The sequence below is a fragment of the Pleurodeles waltl genome, chromosome 2_2 (genome assembly GCF_031143425.1).
Source record: "Pleurodeles waltl isolate 20211129_DDA chromosome 2_2, aPleWal1.hap1.20221129, whole genome shotgun sequence".
Lineage (NCBI taxonomy): Eukaryota > Metazoa > Chordata > Amphibia > Caudata > Salamandridae > Pleurodeles > Pleurodeles waltl.
In genome coordinates, this window is record NC_090439.1 from 1,166,639,757 (window position 1) to 1,166,661,539 (window position 21,783).

The 21,783-nt window shown below is 48.9% G+C and overlaps 1 protein-coding gene across 1 annotated transcript in view; it reads left to right on the forward strand.

Moving 5' to 3' along the window:
* Nucleotides 1-4,113: 4,113 nt before the first annotated feature.
* The window catches only part of LOC138278981 (E3 ubiquitin-protein ligase TRIM11-like), a 121,031-nt gene continuing 103,361 nt past the window's right edge, over nucleotides 4,114-21,783 (forward strand). Inside the window, exon 1 of the mRNA XM_069219364.1 lies at nucleotides 4,114-4,536. Coding sequence (XP_069075465.1) covers nucleotides 4,120-4,536 — 417 coding nt within the window. The 5' untranslated portion in view covers nucleotides 4,114-4,119. The remainder of the gene's footprint in view (nucleotides 4,537-21,783) is intronic.

Here is a 21,783-nt window from a genome sequence, read left to right on the forward strand (position 1 = left end):
GAACTTTCACGGGGAGACTAATCCAGTCTGGGCACCAGTCCCCCTCCAGAGCCAGTGGAGGCTGTTATCTACTTGCGAAACTGTGGCTTTGCACTCCCCAGGATGGAACAGTGGGCAAACCAACCACTGTAGAGACTTGAGAGACTGTGGCTTTGCACTCCCCAGGATGGCACAGTGGGCAAACCACCCACTGTAGAGACTTGAGAGACTGTGGCTTTGCACTCCCCAGGATGGAATAGTGGGCAAACTAACCACTGTAGAGACTTGAGAGACTGTGGCTTTGCACTCCCCAGGATGGAACAGTGGGCAAACCACCCACTGTAGAGACTTGAGAGACTGTGGCTTTGCACTCCCCAGGATGGAACAGTGGGCAACCCACCCACTGTAGAGACTTGAGAGACTGTGGCTTTGCACTCCCCAGGATATGGCAGTGGGCAAACCACCCACTGGAGAGACTTGAGAGACTGTGGCTTTGCACTCCCCAGGATGGAACAGTGGGCAACCCACCCACTGTAGAGACTTGAGAGACTGTGGCTTTGCACTCCCCAGGATGGCACAGTGGGCAAACCACCCACTGTAGAGACTTGAGAGACTGCGTCTTTGCACTCCCCAGGATACATCAATGGGCATGGAGCCCCGTCGTGGATCTGGCTTTGCACTCATCCGGCTGAGGTGCCCCCCCTTCCCTTCCCCCTGAGGTGCCTGTAGTATTTCTATCTGATGCCCCAGCAGTGTTCTCTCCTATAGTGGACAGGTATCTTTTGTGGGCCTCGCCCATGCATTTTTGGACTAGTGGTGCATGGACATTGATATGTGCATATCAGCACTACTTCTCGTAATGTATATATTTTTTAATGATTTTATAATATATCTGTATATTTTTTAAACATGTATATTGATACATTACAATGTTTGAACTGATTTCGTTTTGTCTTTGCATTCTTCCGGGGGGATTGTGGGTTGTTACTGTGATTTTTGTAAATGCATTGGTGTGTGTGTTGAAATATGCGAGGGTGGGGGTGGGGGTGTTGCGTGTCCCCCTAACTTTTGCCTCCCCCCTCCCCTATGTCGTAGGTGCAGTACTCACCGTTGTCTTCGCCCGCGCCGGCGTTGCTCTTCGTAGATGAGTAGGAATACAAGGGCCGGTAGAATGTGTAATTCCGGCTCCATGGAGTCCTGCTTCCTCGTGGATGTGTTCAGGTTAGCGTTTTCCCATTGCAGTAACTGTTTCCGCCGTGTTTTTAACCACGGTGAATCCGCCCCGGAAAAGGTGGTGGATTGGTAGGTTGTGATACTATGGGCGGTACATTGTCTTCCGCCTGTCTGTTGGCTGTGACCACCGCGCTGCTTGTCTGTACCGCCGTGGCGGGCGGTGTGTTAAAGTGGCTGTATTTGTTGGTGGTTTCCGCCAGGGTCATAATTCCCTTTTTTTGTCCGCCGGCCTGTTTGCGGTATTGCCGCACCTTTAACACCGTCCGCCAGGCTTGTAATGACCCCCTAGATTTCCAAAAACACAGTATATTTCCTTTGGGTACACTAATTGCAGTAGAGAGCCATCTGAATAAGTGTGAAGAAAGCATGCCTAGACCATGGGTATCGTGTAGTAAAAATAGGCGAGGTGAGTGTGGGGAGATATTGGGAATCACTTTCCTTAAATATTGTGATATTTGTATCCAGAATGGTTGGAGTGCAGTACAGTCCCATAGGATATGAACAATATCACAATTGGCCTGGTCACATCTCCAACAATTGGAGTCTTTACTAAGTTTAGCAGAGTAAAGTTTCGAAGGTGACCAATGCCATCTATGCAGAATTTTGAAGTAATTAAATTTCAACCTTACATCACGGAGCCCTTTATTTTAATTCTCTAAAAGTTTAGCCCAATCTTTATCTTTATAGGTAATGTTAAGTCGTGTAGACCACCAAGATTGCAGACCTTTGGATGTATTATCTGAAAAAGATTTCTAAATTAGTAAAGAATAAAGGCCAGATGCCATGCCTTTAAAATTTCTCCATATATAGATATGGCGTGCAATGGATGAGTGAATCTAAAAGTCTGAGTTCAAGGATATTATAGGGTTTAAAATCGATGTCAATAGTATATGTAGGAAAGTACCATCTTGCCTGGCATGTTACCCCCATATTTCACTGTATATATGTTGTTTTAGTTGTATGTGTCACTGGGACCCTGCCAGCCAGGGCCCCAGTGCTCATAAGTGTGCCCTGTATGTGTTACCTCTGTTATGACTAACTGTCTCACTGAGGCTCTGCTAATCAGAACCTCAGTGGTTATGCTCTCTAATTTCTTTCAAATTGTCACTAACAGGCTAGTGACCAATTTTACCAATTTACATTGGCATACTGGAACACCCTTTTAATTCCCTAGTATATGGTACTGAGGTACCCAGGGTATTGGGGTTCCAGGAGATCCCTATGGGCTGCAGCATTTCTTTTGCCACCCATAGGGAGCTCTGACAATTCTTACACAGGCCTGCCACTGCAGCCTGAGTGAAATAACGTCCACGTTATTTCACAGCCATTTTACACTGCACTTAAGTAACTTATAAGTCACCTATATGTCTAACCTTTACCTGGTAAAGGTTGGGTGCTAAGTTACTTAGTATGTGGGCACCCTGGCACTAGCCAAGGTGCCCCCACATTGTTCAGGGCCAATTCCCCGGACTTTGTGAGTGCGGGGACACCATTACACGCGTGCACTACATATAGGTCACTGTTGTTGCATTGCTGGTGTTAGTCTTCCTTGCAGAATCCCCCTATCACGACTTATGTGCTCTCTGGGGGTTGTAGGTGCACTTTACACCTACCTTACAGGGTCTTGGGGTGGGCAATTTTTCTAACCCTCACTGTTTTCTTACAGTCCCAGCGACCCTCTACAAGCTCACATAGGTTTGGGGTCCATTCGTGGTACGCATTCCACTTTTGGAGTATATGGTTTGTGTTGCCCCTATACCTATGTGCTCCTATTGCAATCTACTGTAACTTTACACTGCTTGCATTACTTCCTTTTGCTATTACTGCATATGTTTGGTATTGTGTACATATATCTTGTGTATATATCTGATCCTCATCCTGAGGGTACTCACTGAGATACTTTTGGCATATTGTCATAAAAATAAAGTACCTTTATTTTGAGTATATCTGTGTATTGTGTTTTCTTATGATATTGTGAATATGACACCAGTGGTATAGTAGGAGCTTTGCATGTCTCCTAGTTCAGCCTAAGCTGCTAGAAACACCTCTTCCTCATTAATAAGGGATAACTGGACCTGGTACAGAGTGTGAGTACCCCTTGGTACCCACTACAAGCCAGGCCAGCCTCCTACAACTGGTCACTAAAATGCTTTAAATTCCATCTGCATCATATTTTATGTACGGCCCTAGCACTGAAACAAATACATAAATGTACTCAGAGAGTAGACGGAAGGGGGACAAAGAAAGGAAAAAGTGAGATGTAGAGAAAATGAAGATGGGATTGTATTACAAAAACAAATTGAGAGGAAGAAAATGAAAGAAGGAAAGATAGAAAAGACAGAAAAGAAAAATCAAATAAAGAAAGTGAAAGAAAAAGGAAATGAGAGAATGGAAGGGAGAAAAGTTGAAGTATTAACTGGGAAGAAATGGGTTATGTTACACCGACACACAAACACACATGCAAACACACACACGTGTTAGACAGTCTTCAAGTATGCCAATTGTAGGTGGCCCAATCAATTCTCTCTGTGCCCCTTTATGTGCCCCCTCAAACTCAGCTCTAGGGATGTCACTTTGAAGTCACCATGTGTAGCACTGACCTGAGGGTGTCATACACAACCTTCCTCACCTCTGATGTTTTACTCTTGAAGTCACTGTGTGCAGCAGTCACATGAGGGTGTCACATACAACCTCTCTCTCTTCTGTTGTTTTACTCCTGAAGTCTCTGTGTGCAGCAGGCACCGAGGACGATGCCACCTGCACTATTTCTAGTAATGAGCAGCTCATCACCTGTGTCAGGCGGTGACGTGATGAGACCAAAGGTTGCCGTGAGCGGGACACACCTTACACTGGTGCTGATAAGATATTCCTGTCAGAGGGAGAGGACCTGACCCTCTCGGGACAGACATGGCGGCTGCAGACCCCAGGGCCGAGCTCCTAGAAGAGGCCACCTGCTCCATCTGCAAGGAGCTGTTCACTGACCCCGTGACCCTGGACTGCGGACACAGCTTCTGTCTCACTTGTGTCACAAGATTCAAGGCCAGCGAGGACTTAGAGAAATGGTGCCCGGAGTGCAGAGAGAGGCTGGACCTGGAGAAGGAACTGAAGCCGAGTAAGAGATTATCAAATATGGTAGAAATGGTGACAAAACTGGATATAGCGCCCAGAGGGCCTGCCACAGAAGGTCTGTGTGAGGAGCACGGGGAGAGGCTGCAGCTCTTCTGTGAAACTGACTGTGGACTCCTGTGTGTGGTCTGTAGAGAGTCCCGGGCACACAGAGAGCACCGTGTGACCCCCATGAAGGAAGCAGAGCAGGAGTACAAGGTAAGAGAACTGACACTTGTAAGCGCCTGGAAGTCTGTGCGAGGAGCAGGGGGAGAGGCTGCAGCTCTTCTGTGAAACCGACAGTGGACTCCTGTGTGTGGTCTGTAGAGAGTCCCGGGCACACAGAGAGCACCGTGTTACATGGGCGTAGGAAGTGTGGGAGATGCGGGGGATGTATCCCCCCCCAGATTTTGGAGGGTGGGGGACACGGGGGACAAGGGTGGGGGGGACAAGGTGACAAAAGAATTTCCACTCTCACTTCTATTATTCACAGGGCCAATAGCGCGCAAAAGCGCTACTTATAATAGCCCTGCACTGACCTGCCTCCAATCTGACGGTTACAGAATGAAGGTGAGTCAGGAGGCGCCTACACCCTCTGCCCTTTTGTTTGTCCTGTTTACAGCTGTGGGCATTAAGCAGCATATTTATACTCTGTTTGTGCCGGATTTGCATCGTTTTTTTACGCAAATCCAGTAAAAAACTTAACTCCATATTTATATTTTCGCACTAGACATGTCTAACGCCAAAATATTGGAGTTAAAGTCATTTTTTGGCTGCGGAAAACTACCTTGCGTCAATGAGATGCAAGGTAGGCGTTCCCGGGCAAAAAATTACTCTAAAGCCCTAGCGCCTTATTTATCCTCCCGTGCAAAAATCACGCTCGAAGGGATGTAGGGGTCAAAAACGCCTGGGTCAGGGCAGGCGTTAGGGGACCTGTGGGCCTATTTCCATGGTAGAACACCATGGAATAAGCCCGCAGGTGTCCTCCCCAGGTCCCAGGGACACCCCCACCCACACCAGAGGGACAGCAGAGGATGGGGGACCCCATCCCAGGTAAGTAACCTTTACTTACCTGGGATGGGGTCCCCCATCCTCTGCTGTCCCTCTGGTGTGGGTGCGGGTGTCCCTGGGGCCTGGGGAGGTAAGTATTTTTTTTTAAGTGGCATTGGGGGCCCTGAAATGGGCCCCCTACATGGCACTGGGTGCAATGGCCATGCCCAGGGGACCCTGGTCCCCTGTGCTGGCAATTGGGGTGGTGTAGGAGGCTGGCCTGACTTGTAGTGGGTACCAGAGGTACTTACACCTTGTGCCAGGTCCAGTTATCCCTTATTAGTGTAGAAAAGGTGTTTCTAGCAGCTTAGGCTGATAGAAGGTAGCTATGGCAAAGCAGGAGACATGCAAAGCTCCTACTATACCACTGGTGTCATATGCACAATATCATAAGAAACACAATACACAGATATACTAAAAATAAAGGTACTTTATTTTTATGACAAAATGCCAAAAGTATCTCAGTGAGTACCCTCAGTATGAGGCTGAGAAATAGCCCACCCCAAGACCCTGAAAGGTAGGTGTAAAGTGCACCAACAACCCCCAGAGAGCACAGAAGTCGTGATAGGGGGATTCTGCAAGGAAAACCAACACCAGCAATGCAACAACAGTGGATTTCCGGACCTGAGTACCTGTTAGACAAGGGGGCCAAGTCCAAGAGTCGCAACAGTGTCGAGAATGGGCAGGAGCCCAGGAAATGCCAGCTGAGTTTGCAAGGAATCTGCCACTGGGTGGAAGAAGCTTGGTGTTTTGCAGGAACGAAGAGGACTAGGAACTTCCCCTTTGGAGGATGGATGCCCCACGTTGTGAAGAAGCTTGCAGAGGTGTTCCCTCGCAGAAAGACAGCAAACAAGCCTTGCTAGCGGCAAGGGTCGCAGTTAGGGTTTTTGGATGCTGCTGTGTCCCAGGAGGGACCAGGATGTCGCCACTTGGATGAGGAGACAGAGGGGGTGCCCAGCAAGTCATGGAGCCCTCACAGAAGCAGGCAGCACCCGCAGAAGTACCTGAACAGGCCCTTAGAAGAAAAGTGAACCGGAGTCCATGCAAAGTCACAAAGGGGAGTCAAACGACGCCGGAGGGCAACTCAGAAGGTTGTGCACTGCAGGTTAGAGTGTCGGGGACCCAGGCTTGGCTGTGCACAAAGGAAATCCTGGAAGAGTGCACAGGAGCCGGAGCAGCTGCAAATCACGCGGTACCCAGCAATGCAGTCTAGTGTGGGGAGGAAGGACTTACCTCCACCAAACTTGGACTGAAGAGTCACTGGACTGTGGGAGTCACTTGGACAGAGTTGCTGAGTTCCAGGGACCACACTCGTCATGCTGAGAGGGGACCCCAAGGACCAGTGATGCAGTCTTTTGTTGCCTGCGGTTGGAGGGGGAAGATTCCGTCGACCCATGGGAGATTTCCTCAGAGCTCAAGGTGCAAGAAGGAGGCAGGCTACCCCCAGAGCATGCACCACCAGGAAACAGTCGAGAAAGCCGGCAGAATGAGGCGCTACAATGTTGCTGGTAGTCGTCTTGCTACATTTTTGCGGTATTGCAGGTGTCCTGGAGCAGTCAGCGGTCGATCCTTGGCAGAAGTCGAAGAGGGAGATGCAGAGGAACTCTGGTGAGCTCTTGCTTTCATTATCTGAAGAATTCCCCAGAGGAGAGACCCTAAATAGCCAGAAAAGGAGGTTTGGCTACCGAGAAAGGAGGATTGGCTACCAAGAAAGGTAAGAGCCTATCAGAGGGGGTCTCTGACGTCACCTGCTGGCACTGGCCACTCAGAGCAGTCCAGTGTGCCCCCAACACTTCTGAATCCAAGATGGCAGAGGTCTGGGACACACTGGAGGAGCTCTGGGCACCTCCCCTGGGAGGTGCAGCTCAGGGGAGTGGTCACTCCCCTTTCCTTTGTCCAGTTTCGCGCCAGAGCAGGGCTAGGGGATCTCTGAACTGGTGTAGACTGGATTATGCAGAGATGGGCACCATCTGTACCCGTCAAAGCATTTCCAGAGGCTGGGGGAGGCTACTCCTCCCCTGCCCATCACACCTATTTCCAAAGGGAGAAGGTGTAACACCCTCTCTGAGAGGAAATCCTTTGTTCTGCCTTCCTGGGCCAGGGCTGCCTGGACCCCAGGGGGGCAGAAACCTGTCTAAGGGGTTGGCAGCAGCAGCATCTGCAGTGCAACCCCTGAAAAGGCAGTTTGGCAGTACCCGGGTTCTGTGCTAGAGACCCGGGGGATCATGGAATTGTCCCCACAATGCCAGAATTGCATTGGGGTGACAATTCCATGATCTTAGACATGTTACATGGCCATGTTCGGAGTTACCATTGTGACGCTGTACATAGGTAGTGACCTATGTACAGTGCACATGTGTAATGGTGTCCCCGCACTCACAATGTCCGGGAAATTTGCCCTGAACGATGTGGGGGCACCTTGGCTAGTAACTTTGCACCCAACCTTCACCAGGTGAAGGTTAGATATATAGGTGACTTATAAGTTACTTAAGTGCAGTGGTAAATGGCTGTTAAATAACGTGGACGTTATTTCACGCAGGCTGCAGTGGCAGGCCTGTGTAAGAATTGTCAGAGCTCCCTATGGGTTGGAAAAGAAATGCTGCAGCCCATAGGGATCTCCTAGAACCCCAATACCCTGGGTACCTCAGTACCATATACTAGGGAATTATATGGGTGTACCAGTATGCCAATGTGAATTGGTAAATTTAGTCACTAGCCTGTTAGTGACAAATGTGGAAAGCAGAGAGAGCATAACCACTGAGGTTCTGGTTAGCAGAGCTTCAGTGAGACAGTTAGGCATCACACAGGGAACACATACATATAGGCCACAAACATATGAGCACTGGGGTCCTGGCTAGCAGGGTCCCAGTGACACATAACAAACATACTGACAACATAGGGTTTTCACTATGAGCACTGGGCCCTGGCTAGCAGGATCCCAGTGAGACAGTGAAAACACCCTGACATATACTCAGAAACAGGCCAGAAGTTGGGGTAACAAGGCTAGAAAGAGGCTACTTTCTCACAGGTGGTGGGCATGACTCCTGTCTTTCCTAAGACAGGAGCCATGTGGTATGGATGGTTTTGCGTCAGAAAATGACTCTAGGCAGGTTAGAGTAATTTTTTTTTCTTCTCTAACCTGCCTAATGTCATTTTTTAGTGCAAAACCCCCTTCTTCCATACCGCCAGCCCCACCTGACTAAGGTCATTTTTCTTTACGCTAGCCTACCCTTTGCACCGGCTTGCACCATTCTATAAATCTGATGCCCGGCTGGTGCACATAAATGGTGCAAGCCGGTGCTAAACATTTTGGTGCAAAACTGCGTTAGGTCAGTTTTGCACCAAAAAGTATAAACCAGGGCCTAAGGGTGCACATGAGAACAAATGGAGCGAGGAGGAGAAAGGAGCTTTTGATGAATACTGTCTGCATCACCTGCCCCTTAAAGAGGAGCCGCATGACAATGAGGAAGATCTAAAGAGGAAACAGAGTCCCACTCGGCCTGACACCTGCAGACTAGAGAGGAGACTCTGCGAAACACAATATTTGTATTTGCCTAAGATCACACCAGTTGGTGAAACAGGGAAGTCGAGATTGAGCCCAGATTTGACCTTTTCACACTACACAATTTAGCTATTAGAAAGGTATCTTTTTCTATCATTTATGCTAATGTTTTTTTATCTAGGTAATGAAAGGTTTGATTACAGCGTGGCTAACAGGGAGAAGCCATATTTCATCTTGGGCTGTTATGCCGAGCGTTATTATTTATGTTGTTGTTATTGTTACATACTTAAGCATATTATATTTTCTCTATCTTTACTTTACTCTGCTCTGAAACAATTTTCCCTATGCCACTGCACCCTACACCACTTTTCTCCACTCTGTGCTACTCTACACCACTGCAATCTATGCTGTAGCACTGCACTCTACACCACTCTGCTCTACAGCACTCTGCACTACACCACTGCAATCTATGCTATTCTACTCTAACCAATGTACACTACATCCCTGCACTTTGCCAGTGCAATCTCCACCACTTTACTCAAAACCAATGCACTCTATGCCACTGCACTCTATGCCAATCTACTCTGCACCACAGCACTCTATGTCACTGCTTTCTATGCCACTGTACTCTGCACCACAGCACTCTATGCCAATGCACTCCATGTCAATGCACTCCATGGCACTCTGCAATACACCACTGTACTCTACAACCCCCTAATCTGCAACATTGTACTCTCCGCCACTGAACTCCACGCCACTCTACTCTGCACCACTGCACTCAATGCCACTGTACTCTGCCCCACTGCACTCTTTTCTGCACCACTGCACTCTAATCTACTCTACACCACTCCACTCTAGAACACTTCACTCTACTTTGAAACCATCTACTCTATGCCACTGCAATCTATGCAACTCCACTCTACGCTATGCCAGTCCAATGTACCCTGCACCACTCCAATGTACCCTGCACCACTCTAATCTGCTTTGCACCACTCTATGCTACTGCACTCTACATCACTATGCTCTACTCTGCAACACTTTACTCTTCACCACTATACTCTACTGTGCAGCAATCTACTCTATGCCACTGCACTCTATACCACTCTATTCTACTCTGCACCACTCCAATGTACCCTGCGCCACTCCAGTCTGCTCTGCACCACCCTATGCTACTGCTTTCTACGTCACTGTGCAGTACTCTGCAACACTCTACTCTTTACCACTATACTCTACTCTGCAGTAATCTACTCTATGCCACTGCACTCTGTGTCACTCTATTCTACTCTGCACCTCTCTACGTCACAGCACTCTACACCAATGCATTCTATGGCACTCTACTATACACCACTGCATTTTATGACACTCTACTCTGCAACACAGCCCTCTGCCACTGAACTATACTCCTCTCTACTCTGCAGCACGGCACTCTACTCGCACCGCTCAACTTTATGCTACTCTACTGTACTCTACACCAATGTACTATATGCCATCACACTCTACGCCACTCTACTCTGCATCACTGCACTCCACCACTGCACTCTACATGCACCGCATCACTCTATGGCACAGCGCTCTACATCACTAAGCTTTACTCTTCAACACTCTACTCTTCACCCTTATACTCTACTCTGCAACAATCTACTCTATGCCACTGCACTCTTTGCCACTCTATTGTACTCTGCACCACTGTACTCTTCGCCACTCTTCTCTACTCTGCATCACTCTATACCAATGCATTCTAGGCCACTCTACTCTACACCACTGCCCTTTATGACACTCTACTCTGCAACACTGCACTCTGCCACTGAACTATACTCCTCTCTACTGTGCACCACAGCACTCTACTCGCACCGCTCAACTTTATGTCACTCTGCTGCACTCTAAACCAATGCTCTCTATGCCACTACACTCTACTTTGCAACACTGCACTCTACCACTGCACTCTACACCAGTCTACTCTACCTTGTACCACTCCACTCTGCCATGCACCGCATCATTCTATGACACAGCACTCTGCACCACTTTAATCTATGCTGTGCCACTCCACTCTGCACCCCTCTACTCTTCACCACTCTACACTACAGCACTCTACTCTAAAACAGGGCACTCTACACCACTCTACTCAAAACCAATGCACTCTACACTTTACTCTACACCAATCAACTTTGCACCACTGCACTCTATGCCACTTTACTCTAGACCACTCAACTCCACACTATGACACTTCACTCTGAGATTACACTCCATGATACTAGACTCTGACACTCTATTCCGTTAAACTCTAACACTTTCTCCACTCTGTAACTCCCTACACAACTCCCTGTATGTCACTCTGTTCCACTTTACTCCACTCTATGCCACTTCAATCTACAATACTCTACTCCACGCCACTCCACAACCCTCTATGCCACTTCACTATACAACAATGTACTATGCTCAACAACACTCTACTCAACTCTCTCTACGCCACTTCACGTTACTTTACATCACTCTATGCCACTTCACTCTTTTTTATGCCTTTCCACTCTACGACACTCTGCCACTCCACTCTACGACACTCTACTACACTCTGACAGTGTTTTATGGCATTGGCGCTTGATTAGAGATTCAGATCTCCATTGATTGCCTTCTCACTCGTGTGAGACGTGAGTCAGATTCATCTTGGCCTTTTTGGCTACAAGCACTCGGTAACCCTTTTATCTCAGGCTTAACTAAGGCTGAGGATGATCCTGATACTTGTCTAGGGGATCGAAATGTCGTCGGCCAAAGTACCTTGACCTTAATTTGTGATATTGCATATAAGTTGGCATAAGCATATGTACTATGAGCTAATGACTTCTTGATTCATTATTTGAGTCATTGATGTAAAAGCCAGTGTATGAAAACTTGTAAATCATTATTGTGGATGTTAACCACTGTGCTATACGGGATACTTTTCAAATTTTTCTTGCAATTGGTGACATTGGGTCATCCAGATAACTTGTGTAATGCCCGAATACTAAAGTCTTTCTCGATTTTCCATGTTGATGTTTTCCAGCTACATTTGGTCTATTATATTTTGATTGAATAAATGCACAACACCTTCCATTTGGATACTACTTGTAGGAAGCTGGCTCTGTATATACTATATCAAAATGGGATATAGTGTGCACAGAGTCCAGGGGTTCCCCATACGCTTAACAGAAGCTAAAGTAGATAAGACTAATGCTCTCTTTTGTGGTAGTGTGGTCAAGCAGTTAGGCTTATCAGCGGGTAGTGCAAAGCATTTCTTGTACGCACACAGACAATAGAAGAAGCACACACCCAATGACTTAACTCCAGACCAATGGTTTTTATGTAGCAAAAATATATTTTCTTAATTTATTTTTAAAGCCACAAGATTCAAATTGCAGGTAAGCACTTTATAAGGTTCGTATTTCACACAGGTATCAACAGTACTTTGTTTGAAATCGGTAAATAATACAGTTTTGGAAATATTGGCAATTATCTGTTTTAAAAATGGACACAGTGCAATTTTCAGAAACAGTTCCTTGGGTGAAGAAATTTTTGTTCGGTTTACAGGAAAGTACAACACTTACAGTTTCAGTCTCTGGGTTTTAGGAAGTTCACCGGTTGGGGTTCAAGTTAACCTCAAACACCCACCACCAGCAACACAGGGCCGGTCGGGTGCAGAGGTCAAAGTTGAGCAATTTTAATGTGGGTTCGTAAAGGAGACAGAGGGTACTCGGAATCAGGCCTGCCTGCAGGTAAGTACCCCCGGCTCGGAGGGCAGACCAGGGGGTATTAGAAGAGCACTGAAGGGGCCACAAGTAGGCACCCAACACACACCCTCAGCAGGCACAGGGGCAGCCGGGTGCAGGGTGCATCGGGTTTTCAATGCTGGTCTATGAGGTGACCCCAGGGGTCACTCAGAGGCTGCAGGCGAGGACCAGGGGGGTGTCTCAGGCACACCACCAGTCGGACAGGAAGGAGGGATGCCTGCTGAGTGTAGAGGCACCGAGGGTCAGGTTCTCCAAGGCCTGGGTGCTGCGGGTGCAGTGTGTCTATAGGCGTCGGATATCTTTATCCAGAGCTTAGCGGTCAGGGGGATCCTCGGGATTCCCTCTGCAGGCGTCGTCGTGGAGGGGTCAACCCAGGGTGGGCACTTGCTCGCAGTCACCTGGGGACCCTCTCTTGCTGGGTAGACCACCTGGACATGGGCCATGGGCATCGGATGCACAGGGGTCAAGACTCACGCATCCAGAGCGAGGCGGGAGTCCTTGGTTGTAGGTTTTTCTCCATCAGAGCCGCTGTCCTCTGGAGTTCTTGGTCCTTTTGGGTGCAGGGCAGTCCTCTGGAGCTGGGCAGAGGTCGCTGGTCCCACTGGACGCGTCGCTAGTCTTTTGCATGTTCTTTGAAGCAGGAGACAGGCCGGTAGGGCTGGGGCCAAAGCAGTTGTCGTCTTCCTTCTTCTCTGCTGGGGGGTTTCAGCTAAGCAGTCCTTCTTCTTCTCGTAGGTCACCAGAAATCTGGTGATCTGGGTTCAGGGAGACCCTTAAACCCTAGATTTAGGGGCGTTTTAGGGGTCAGAGGGCAGTAACCAATGGCTACTGTCCCTGACGGTGGCTACACCCTCCTTGTGCCCACACTCTTTGGGGAGAGGGGCACAACCTAATCCTATTGTTCCCTGTCATCCAAACCTAGAATGGATGATTCTACAGGGCGGGGGTCACCTCAGCTCTGGACTCCTTAGGGGTGGTCCTGGCTGGGGTAGTCACTCCTCCTTGTTTTCCCTAATTTTCCCACTGGGCTTGCCGCCAAAAGTTGGGCTTTGTCCGGGGGCGGGCATCTCCACTAGCTGGAGTGCCCTGGGGCACTGTAATCCAAGGCTTGAGCCTTTGAGGCTCTCCACCAGGTGTTACAGTTCCTGCAGGGGGAGGTGTGGAGCACCTCCACCCAGGACAGGCTTTGTTTCTGACCACAGAGTGCACAAAGGCACTCACCCCATGTGGTCAGAAACTGAGTTGTGTGGCAGGGTGGCACAGCCCGGTCAGTCCTACACTGGCACTTTGGCTAACATACAGGGGGCATCTCTAAGATGCCCTCTGTGTGCATTTTTCAATAAATCCCACACTGGCATCAGTGTGAGTTTTTGTGCTAAGAAGTTTGATACCAAACTTCCCAGTATTCAGTGAAGCTGAGGAGTGCATAGTGACAAACTCCCAGACCATATACTCAATATGGACTAAAGTGCACTTACAATGTCAAAGAATGGACTTAGACACTGTAGGGGCATATTGCTCATGCATCTATGCCCTCACCTGGGGTATAGTGCACCCTGCCTTAGGGCTGTAAGGCCTGCTAGAGGGGTGACTTACCTATGCCACAGGCAGTAATTTGAGGGCATGGCACCCTGAGAGGGGTGCCATGTCGACTTTGTCTTTTTCTACCCACCAGCACACACAAGCTGCAAGGCGGTGTGTATGTGCTAGGTGAGGGGTCTCCTATAGTGGCATAATACATGCTGCAGCCCTTAGAGAACTTCCCTTGCCACAGGGCCCTTGGTACCATGGGTACCTTTTACAAGGGACTTAACCGTTTGCCAGGGTTGTGCCAATTGTGGAAACAAAGGTACAGCTTTAGGAAAAGAACACTGGGGCTAGGGCCTGGTTAGCAGGTTCCCAATCCACTTTCAATCAAAGTTGGCATCAACACTAGGCAAAAAAGTGGAGGGGCACTTTCCTACACTACTTTAATATCATTGTTTATTGGAGTGGTGTTGCATTTTACTCAAGGGACCACTGTCCTTTAGAGTCAGTTGAATACTTCATTCTAGGACACTCTACTTAGTCCATGACACTACGCCACACCAATCAATGACACATCATTCTCCTTTACGACATTAACTTTTAGCCATGCTGAATAGTAGTCTTACTAGTGTACAGCATGGCTAAAACACATTGGCAAAGGCAATAGATCTTGCATAGGCAAGACCTATTAGCTTTGCCAATGCTTGTTTATAAGGTATGAACTTCAAGGTGACTTGAAATATCTTTATGTACGCAGGGGCTATTTTACCCCATATAATACATAGTCACACCATCAACTTTCCCACAAATCACTTAAAACCTTAGTGCATAGCTTCTGTCATTGTAAGCTATTGAAAAGAGCAGAAGAAAGAAAAGAAACATTCCAGTTGTTGCTTTAAACAGCTGCATTAATTATGCTCTGTGACCTGATATGCCTTTCACCTTGGCTGCTAGCTCTGGCAGAAGGCATTGTGATGTCAGAACTCTACTGTAATAACCTTGTAATAGTCATTTTCTGATGTCTTTTCTTTATAATCAGTGAATATCTTTTCTTTATACTCAGTGACTTGGTGGATCACAAATGCAGTTTATACAGGGATTAAAGAATCCAATGTTTATATAGCCTGTAACTCCAAGAGCTTCTTCAGTTGAAATGCTTCCAGGGTCTGGCTCGCATCTACTTTGTGTGAAGCGCAGTCACAGCGTTGCTTCCACCTGAGCTCTGAAGAGGCGTGTACGGAATAGTCACAGAGGCTCCAGGCTATCCTTGCACGGATAAGGTCTGGGTTCGATGAGAGTGCTGAGGGCTTCTTGCACATATGGTTAAAGATACTGTCCAGAGTCTGCATCATGCTAATTGGGGTCTCCATTGCCTCCGTGCAGAACATTGTGTGCTGTCCCCTTCAGGTCTGAGACCCTGGCCTAGATACCTACTAACTCATATGCTTGGCTAAGGTTCCCTAGTGTCAGTCCACTCGGATGGGTCCAGCATGCCTTGAGGCCAGGTCAGCCTCTGACCAGTGGCGTAACAAAACTGAGGGGGGCCCACTGCACAGTAAATGGAGGGACCTCCACTCTGGACTCACTCAGGAGCTGTCAAGTGAGGGTATTGTGCTGAGGGGTCAACCTGGAGTTCGGGGTCTCCCCACACCGCGGGGGCTGTGGGGCCTTTGTTACGCCACTGCCTCTGACAGTCTTAATTTCTTCAGGACCTTTAAACCTTGCTTTTCACAAGAAAGTAGCTGTAGGAAAGTACCATCTTGCCTGGCATGTTTCCCCCATATTTCACTGTATATACGTTGTTTTAGTCTATGAGTCACTGGGACCCTGCCAGGCAGGGCCCCAGTGCTCATAAGTATGTGCCCTGTATGTGTTCCTTGTGTGATGCCTAACTGTCTCACTGAGGCTCTGCTAACCAGAACCTCAGTGGTTATGCTCTCTCTGCTTTCCAAATTTGTCACTAACAGGCTAGTGACTAAATTTACCAATTCACATTGGCATACTGGTACACCCATATAATTCCCTAGTATATGGTACTGAGGTACCCAGGGTATTGGGGTTCCAGGAGATACCTATGGGCTGCAGCATTTCTTTTGCCACCCATAGGGAGCTCTGACAATTCTTACACAGGCCTGCCACTGCAGCCTGCATGAAATAACGTCCACGTTATTTCACAGCCATTTACCACTGTACTTATGTAACTTATAAGTCACCTATATGTCTAACCTTCACCTGGTGAAAATTGGGTGCAAAGTTACTTAGTGTGTGGGCACCCTGGCACTAGCCAAGGTGCCCCCACATCGTTCAGGGCAAATTCCCCAGACTTTGTGAGTGCGGGACACCATTACACACGTGCACTGTACATAGGTCACTACCTATGTACAGCGTCACAATGGTAACTCCGAACATGGCTATGTAACATGTCTAAGATCATGGAATTGTCACCCCAATGCCATTCTGGCATTGGGGGGACAATTCCATGATCCCCCGGGTCTCTAGCACAGAACCCGGGTACTGCCAAACTGCCTTTCCGGGGTCTCCACTGCAGCTGCTGCTGCTGCCAACCCCTCAGACAGGTTTCTGCCCTCCTGGGGTCCAGGCAGCCCTGGCCCAGGAAGCCAGAACAAAGGACTTCCTCTGAGAGAGGGTGTAGCACCCTCTCCCTTTGGAAATAGGTGTGATGGCTGGGGAGGAGTAGCCTCCCCCAGCCTCTGGAAATGCTTTGATGGGCACAGATGGTGCCCATCTCTGCATAAGCCAGTCTACGCCGGTTCAGGGATCCCCCAGCCCTGCTCTGGCGCGAAACTGGACAAAGGAAAGGGGAGTGACCACTCCCCTGACCTGCACCTCCCAGGGGAGGTGCCCAGAGCTCCTCCAGTGTGTCCCAGACCTCTGCCATCTTGGAAACAGAGGTGTTTCTGGCACACTGGACTGCTCTGAGTGGCCAGTGCCAGCAGGTGACGTCAGAGGCTCCTTCTGATAGGCACTTACCTCTCTTAGTAGCCAATCCTCCTTCCTAGGTAGCCAAACCTCCTTTTCTGGCTATTTAGGGTCTCTGCTTTGGGGAATTCTTCAGATAACGAATGCAAGAGCTCATCAGAGTTCCTCTGCATCTCCCCCTCCACCTTCTACCCAAGGATCGACCGCTGAGTGCTCAGGACGCCTGCAAAACCGCAACAAAGTAGCAAGACGACTACTAGCAACCTTGTATCGCTTCATCCTGCCGGCTTTCTCGAATGTTTCAAGATTGTGCATGCTCTGGGGGTAGCCTGCCTCCTCCCTGCACCAGGAGCTCTGAAGAAATCTCCTGTGGGTCGACGGAATCTTCCCCCTGCAACCGCAGGCACCAAAAGACTGCATCACTGGTCCTCTGGGTCCCCTCTCAGCACGACGAGCCTGGTCTCTGGAACTCAGCAACTCTGCCCAAGTGACTCCCACAGTCCAGTGACTCTTCAGTCCAAGTTTGGTGGAGGTAAGTCCTTGCCTCCCCAAGCTAGACTGCATTGCTGGGTACTGCGTGATTTGCAGCTGCTTTGGCTCCTGTGCACTCTTCCAGGATTTCCTTTGTGCACAGCCAAGGCTGGATCCCTGACAGTCTAACTAGCAGTGCACAAACTTCTGAGTTGTCCTCCGGCGTTGTGGGACTCCATTTTGTGACTTCGGGTGGACTCTGGTTCACTTTTCTTCCAAGGGCCTGTTCAGGTACTTGTGCAGGTGCTGCCTGCTTCTGTGAGGGCTCCCTGACTTGCTGGGAACCCCCTCTGTCTCCTCCTCCAAGTGGCGACATCCTGATCCCTCCTGGGCTACAGCAGCACCCAAAAACCTCTACCGTGACCCTTGCACCTAGCAAGTCTTGTTTACGGTCTTTCTGTGTGGGAACACCTCTGCAAGCTTCATCGCGACGTGGGACATCCGTCTTCCAAAGGAGAAGTCCCTAGCTCTCTTCTTTCTTGCAGAACTTTGAGCTTCTTCCATCCGGTGGCAGCTTCCTTGCACCCTCAGCTGGCATTTCCTGGGCTCCTGCCCACTCTTGACACTGTCGCGGCTATTGGACTTGGTCCCCTTGTCTTACAGGTACTCAGGTCCGGAAATCCACTGTTCTTGCATTGCTGGTGTTTGTTCTTCCTGTGGAATCCCCCATCACGACTTCTGTTCTCTCTGGGGGAAGTAGGTGCACTTTGCACCTACCTTTCAGGGTCTTGGGGTGGGCTATTTTTCTAACCCTCACTGTTTTCTTACAGTCCCAGCGACCCTCTACAAGCTCACATAGGTTTGGGGTCCATTCGTGGTTAGCATTCCACTTTTGGAGTATATGGTTTGTGTTGCCCCATACCTATGTGCTCCTATTGCAATCTACTGTAATTTTACACTGCTGCATTACTTTTCTTGCTATTACCTGCATAATTTTGGTTTGTGTACATGTATCTTGTGTATATAACTTATCCTCATGCTGAGGGTACTCACTGAGATACTTTTGGCATATTGTCGTTGTAAGGAAATGGCTCCCTGTTGCAGTTACCACAACTTTTTGCCTAATATTGATGCTGACTTGACTGAGAAGTGTGCTGGGACCCTCCTAACCAGGCCCCAGCACCAGTGTTCTTTCACCTAAAATGTACCATTGTTCCCACAATTGGCAGAACCCTGGCATCCAGGTAAGTCCCTTGTAACTGGTACCCCTGGTACCAAGGGCCCTGATGCCAGGGAAGGTCTCTAAGGGCTGCAGCATGTCTTATGCCACCCTAGGGACCCCTCACTCAGCACAGACACACTGCTTGCCAGCTTGTGTGTGCTGCTGGGGAGAAAATGACTAAGTCAACATGGTACTCCCCTCAGGGTGCCATGCCAACCTCACACTGCTTGTGGCATAGGTAAGTCACCCCTCTAGCAGGCCTTACACTATACCATAGGTGAGGGCATAGGTGCATGAGCACTATGCCCCTACAGTGTCTAAGCAAAACCTTATACATTGTAAGTGCAGGGTAGCCATAAGAGTATATGGTCTGGGAGTCTGTCAAAAACGAACTCCCCAGCTCCATAATGGCTACACGGAATACTGGGAAGTTTGGTATCAAACTTCTCAGAATAATAAGCCCACACTGATGCCAGTGTTAGATTTATTAAAAATGCACACAGAGGGCATCTTAGAGATGACCCCTGTATTTTATCCAATTGTTCAGTGCAGGACTGACTGGTCTGTGCCAGCCTGCTGCTGAGAGACGAGTTTCTGACCCCATGTGGTGAGGGCCTTTGTGCTCTCTGAGGACAGAAACAAAAGCCTGCTCTGGGTGGAGGTGCTTCACACCTCCCCCCGCAGGAACTGTAACACCTAGCAGTGAGCCTCAAAGGCTCAGGCTTTGTGTTACAATACCTCAAGGGCGCTCCAGCTAGTGGAGATGCCCGCCCCCTGGACACAGCCCCCACTTTTGGCGGCAAGTCCAGAGGAGATAATGAGAAAAACAAGGAGGAGTCACCCACCAGTCAGGACAGCCCCTAAGGTGTCCTGAGCTGAGGTGACCCCTGCCTTTAGAAATCCTCCATCTTGATTTTGGAGGATTCCCCCAATAGGAATAGGGATGTGCCCCCCTCCCCTCAGGGAGGAGGCACAAAGAGGGTGTAGCCACCCTCAAGGACAGTAGCCATTGGCTACTGCCCTCCCAGACCGAAACACACCCCTAAATTCAGTATTTAGGGGCTCCCCAGAGCCTAGGAAACTAGATTCCTGCAACCTAAGATGAAGAAGGACTGCTGAGCTGAAAAACCTGCAGAGAAGACGGAGACACCAACTGCTTTGGCCCCATCTCTACCGGCCTGTCTCCCCACTTCAAAAGAACTGCTCCAGCGACACGTTCCACAGGGTCCAGCGACCTCTGAAGCCTCAGAAGACTACCCTGCATCTAGAAGGACCAAGAACTCCAGAGGACAGCGGCTCTGCTCCAAGAAAGAAGCATCTTTGCAACAAAGAAGCAACTTTGAAACAACTCATGTTTCCCGCCAGAAGCATGAGACTTTGCACTCTGCACCAGACGCCCCCGGCTCGACTTGTGGAGAACAAACACTACAGGGAGGACTCCCCGACGACTGCGAGCCCGTGAGTAGCTAGAGTTGACCCCCCTGAGCCTCCACAGCAACGCCTGCAGAGGGAATCCAGAGGTTCCCCCTCACCGCGACTGCCTGCTTCAAAGACCCGACACCTGGTAGGGACACTGCACCCGCAGCCCCCGGGACCTGAAGGATCCGACCTCCAGTGCAGGAGCGACCCCCAGGTGGCCCTCTCCCTTGGCCAGGTGGTGGCTACCCCGAGGAGCCCCACCCCCTTGCCTGCCTGCATCGCTGAAGAGACCCCTTGGTCTCCCATTGAACTCCATTGCAAACCCGACGCCTGTTTGCACACTGCACCCGGCTGCCCCCGTGCCGCTGAGGGTGTACTTTTTGTGCTGACTTGTGTCCCCCCGGTGCCCTACAAAACCACCCTGGTCTGCCCTCCGAAGACGCGGATACTTACCAGCTGGCAGACTGGAACCGGGGCACCCCTTCTCCATTGAAGCCTATGCGTTTTGGGCACCACTTTGACCTCTGCACCTGACCGGCCCTGAGCTGCTGGTGTGGTAACTTTGGGGTTGCCCTGAACCCCCAACGGTGGGCTACCTTGGACCCAACTTTGAACCCCGTAGGTGGTTTACTTACCTGCAAAACTAACAAACACTTACCTCCCCCAGAAACTGTTGAAAATTGCACTGTCTAGTTTTAAAATAGCTTATTGCCATTTGTGTTAAAACTGTATATGCTATTTTGCTAATTCAAAGTTCCTAAAGTTTCTAAGTAAAATACCTTTCATTTAAAGTATTGTTTGTAAATCTTGAACCTGTGGTTCTTAAAATAAACTAAGAAAAGATATTTTTCTATATTAAACCTATTGGCCTGGAATTGTCTTTGAGTCTGTGTGTTCCTCATTTATTGCCTGTGTGTGTACAACAAATGCTTAACACTACCCTCTGATAAGCCTACTGCTCGACCACACTACCACAAAATAGAGCATTAGAACTATCTCTTTTTGCCACTATCTTACCTCTAAGGGGAAGCCTTGGACTCTGTGCATGCTATTTCTTACTTTGAAATAGTACATACATAGCCAACTTCCTACAGTCATAAAAATAAAGTACCTTTATTTTTAGTACTTCTGTGTATTGTGTTTTCTTATGATATGGTGCACATGACACCATTGGTATAGTAGGAGCTTTGCATGTCTCCTAGTTCAGCCTAAGCTGCTCTGCTATAGCTACCTTCTATCATCTAAAGGAATTTGCCCTGAACGATGTGGGGGCACCTTGGCTAGTGCCAGGGTGCCCACACACTAAGTAACTTCGCACCCAACCTTCACTAGGTAAAGGTTAGACATATAGGTGACTTATAAGTTACTTAAGTGCAGTGGCAAATGGCTGTGAAATAACGTGGACGTTATTTCACTCAGGCTGCAGTGGCAGGCCTGTGTAAGAATTGTCAGAGCTCCCTCTGGGTGGCAAAAGAAATGCTGCAGCCCATAGGGATCTCCTGGAACCCCAATACCCTGGGTACCTCAGTACCATATACTAGGGAATTATATGTGTGTACCAGTATGCCAATGTG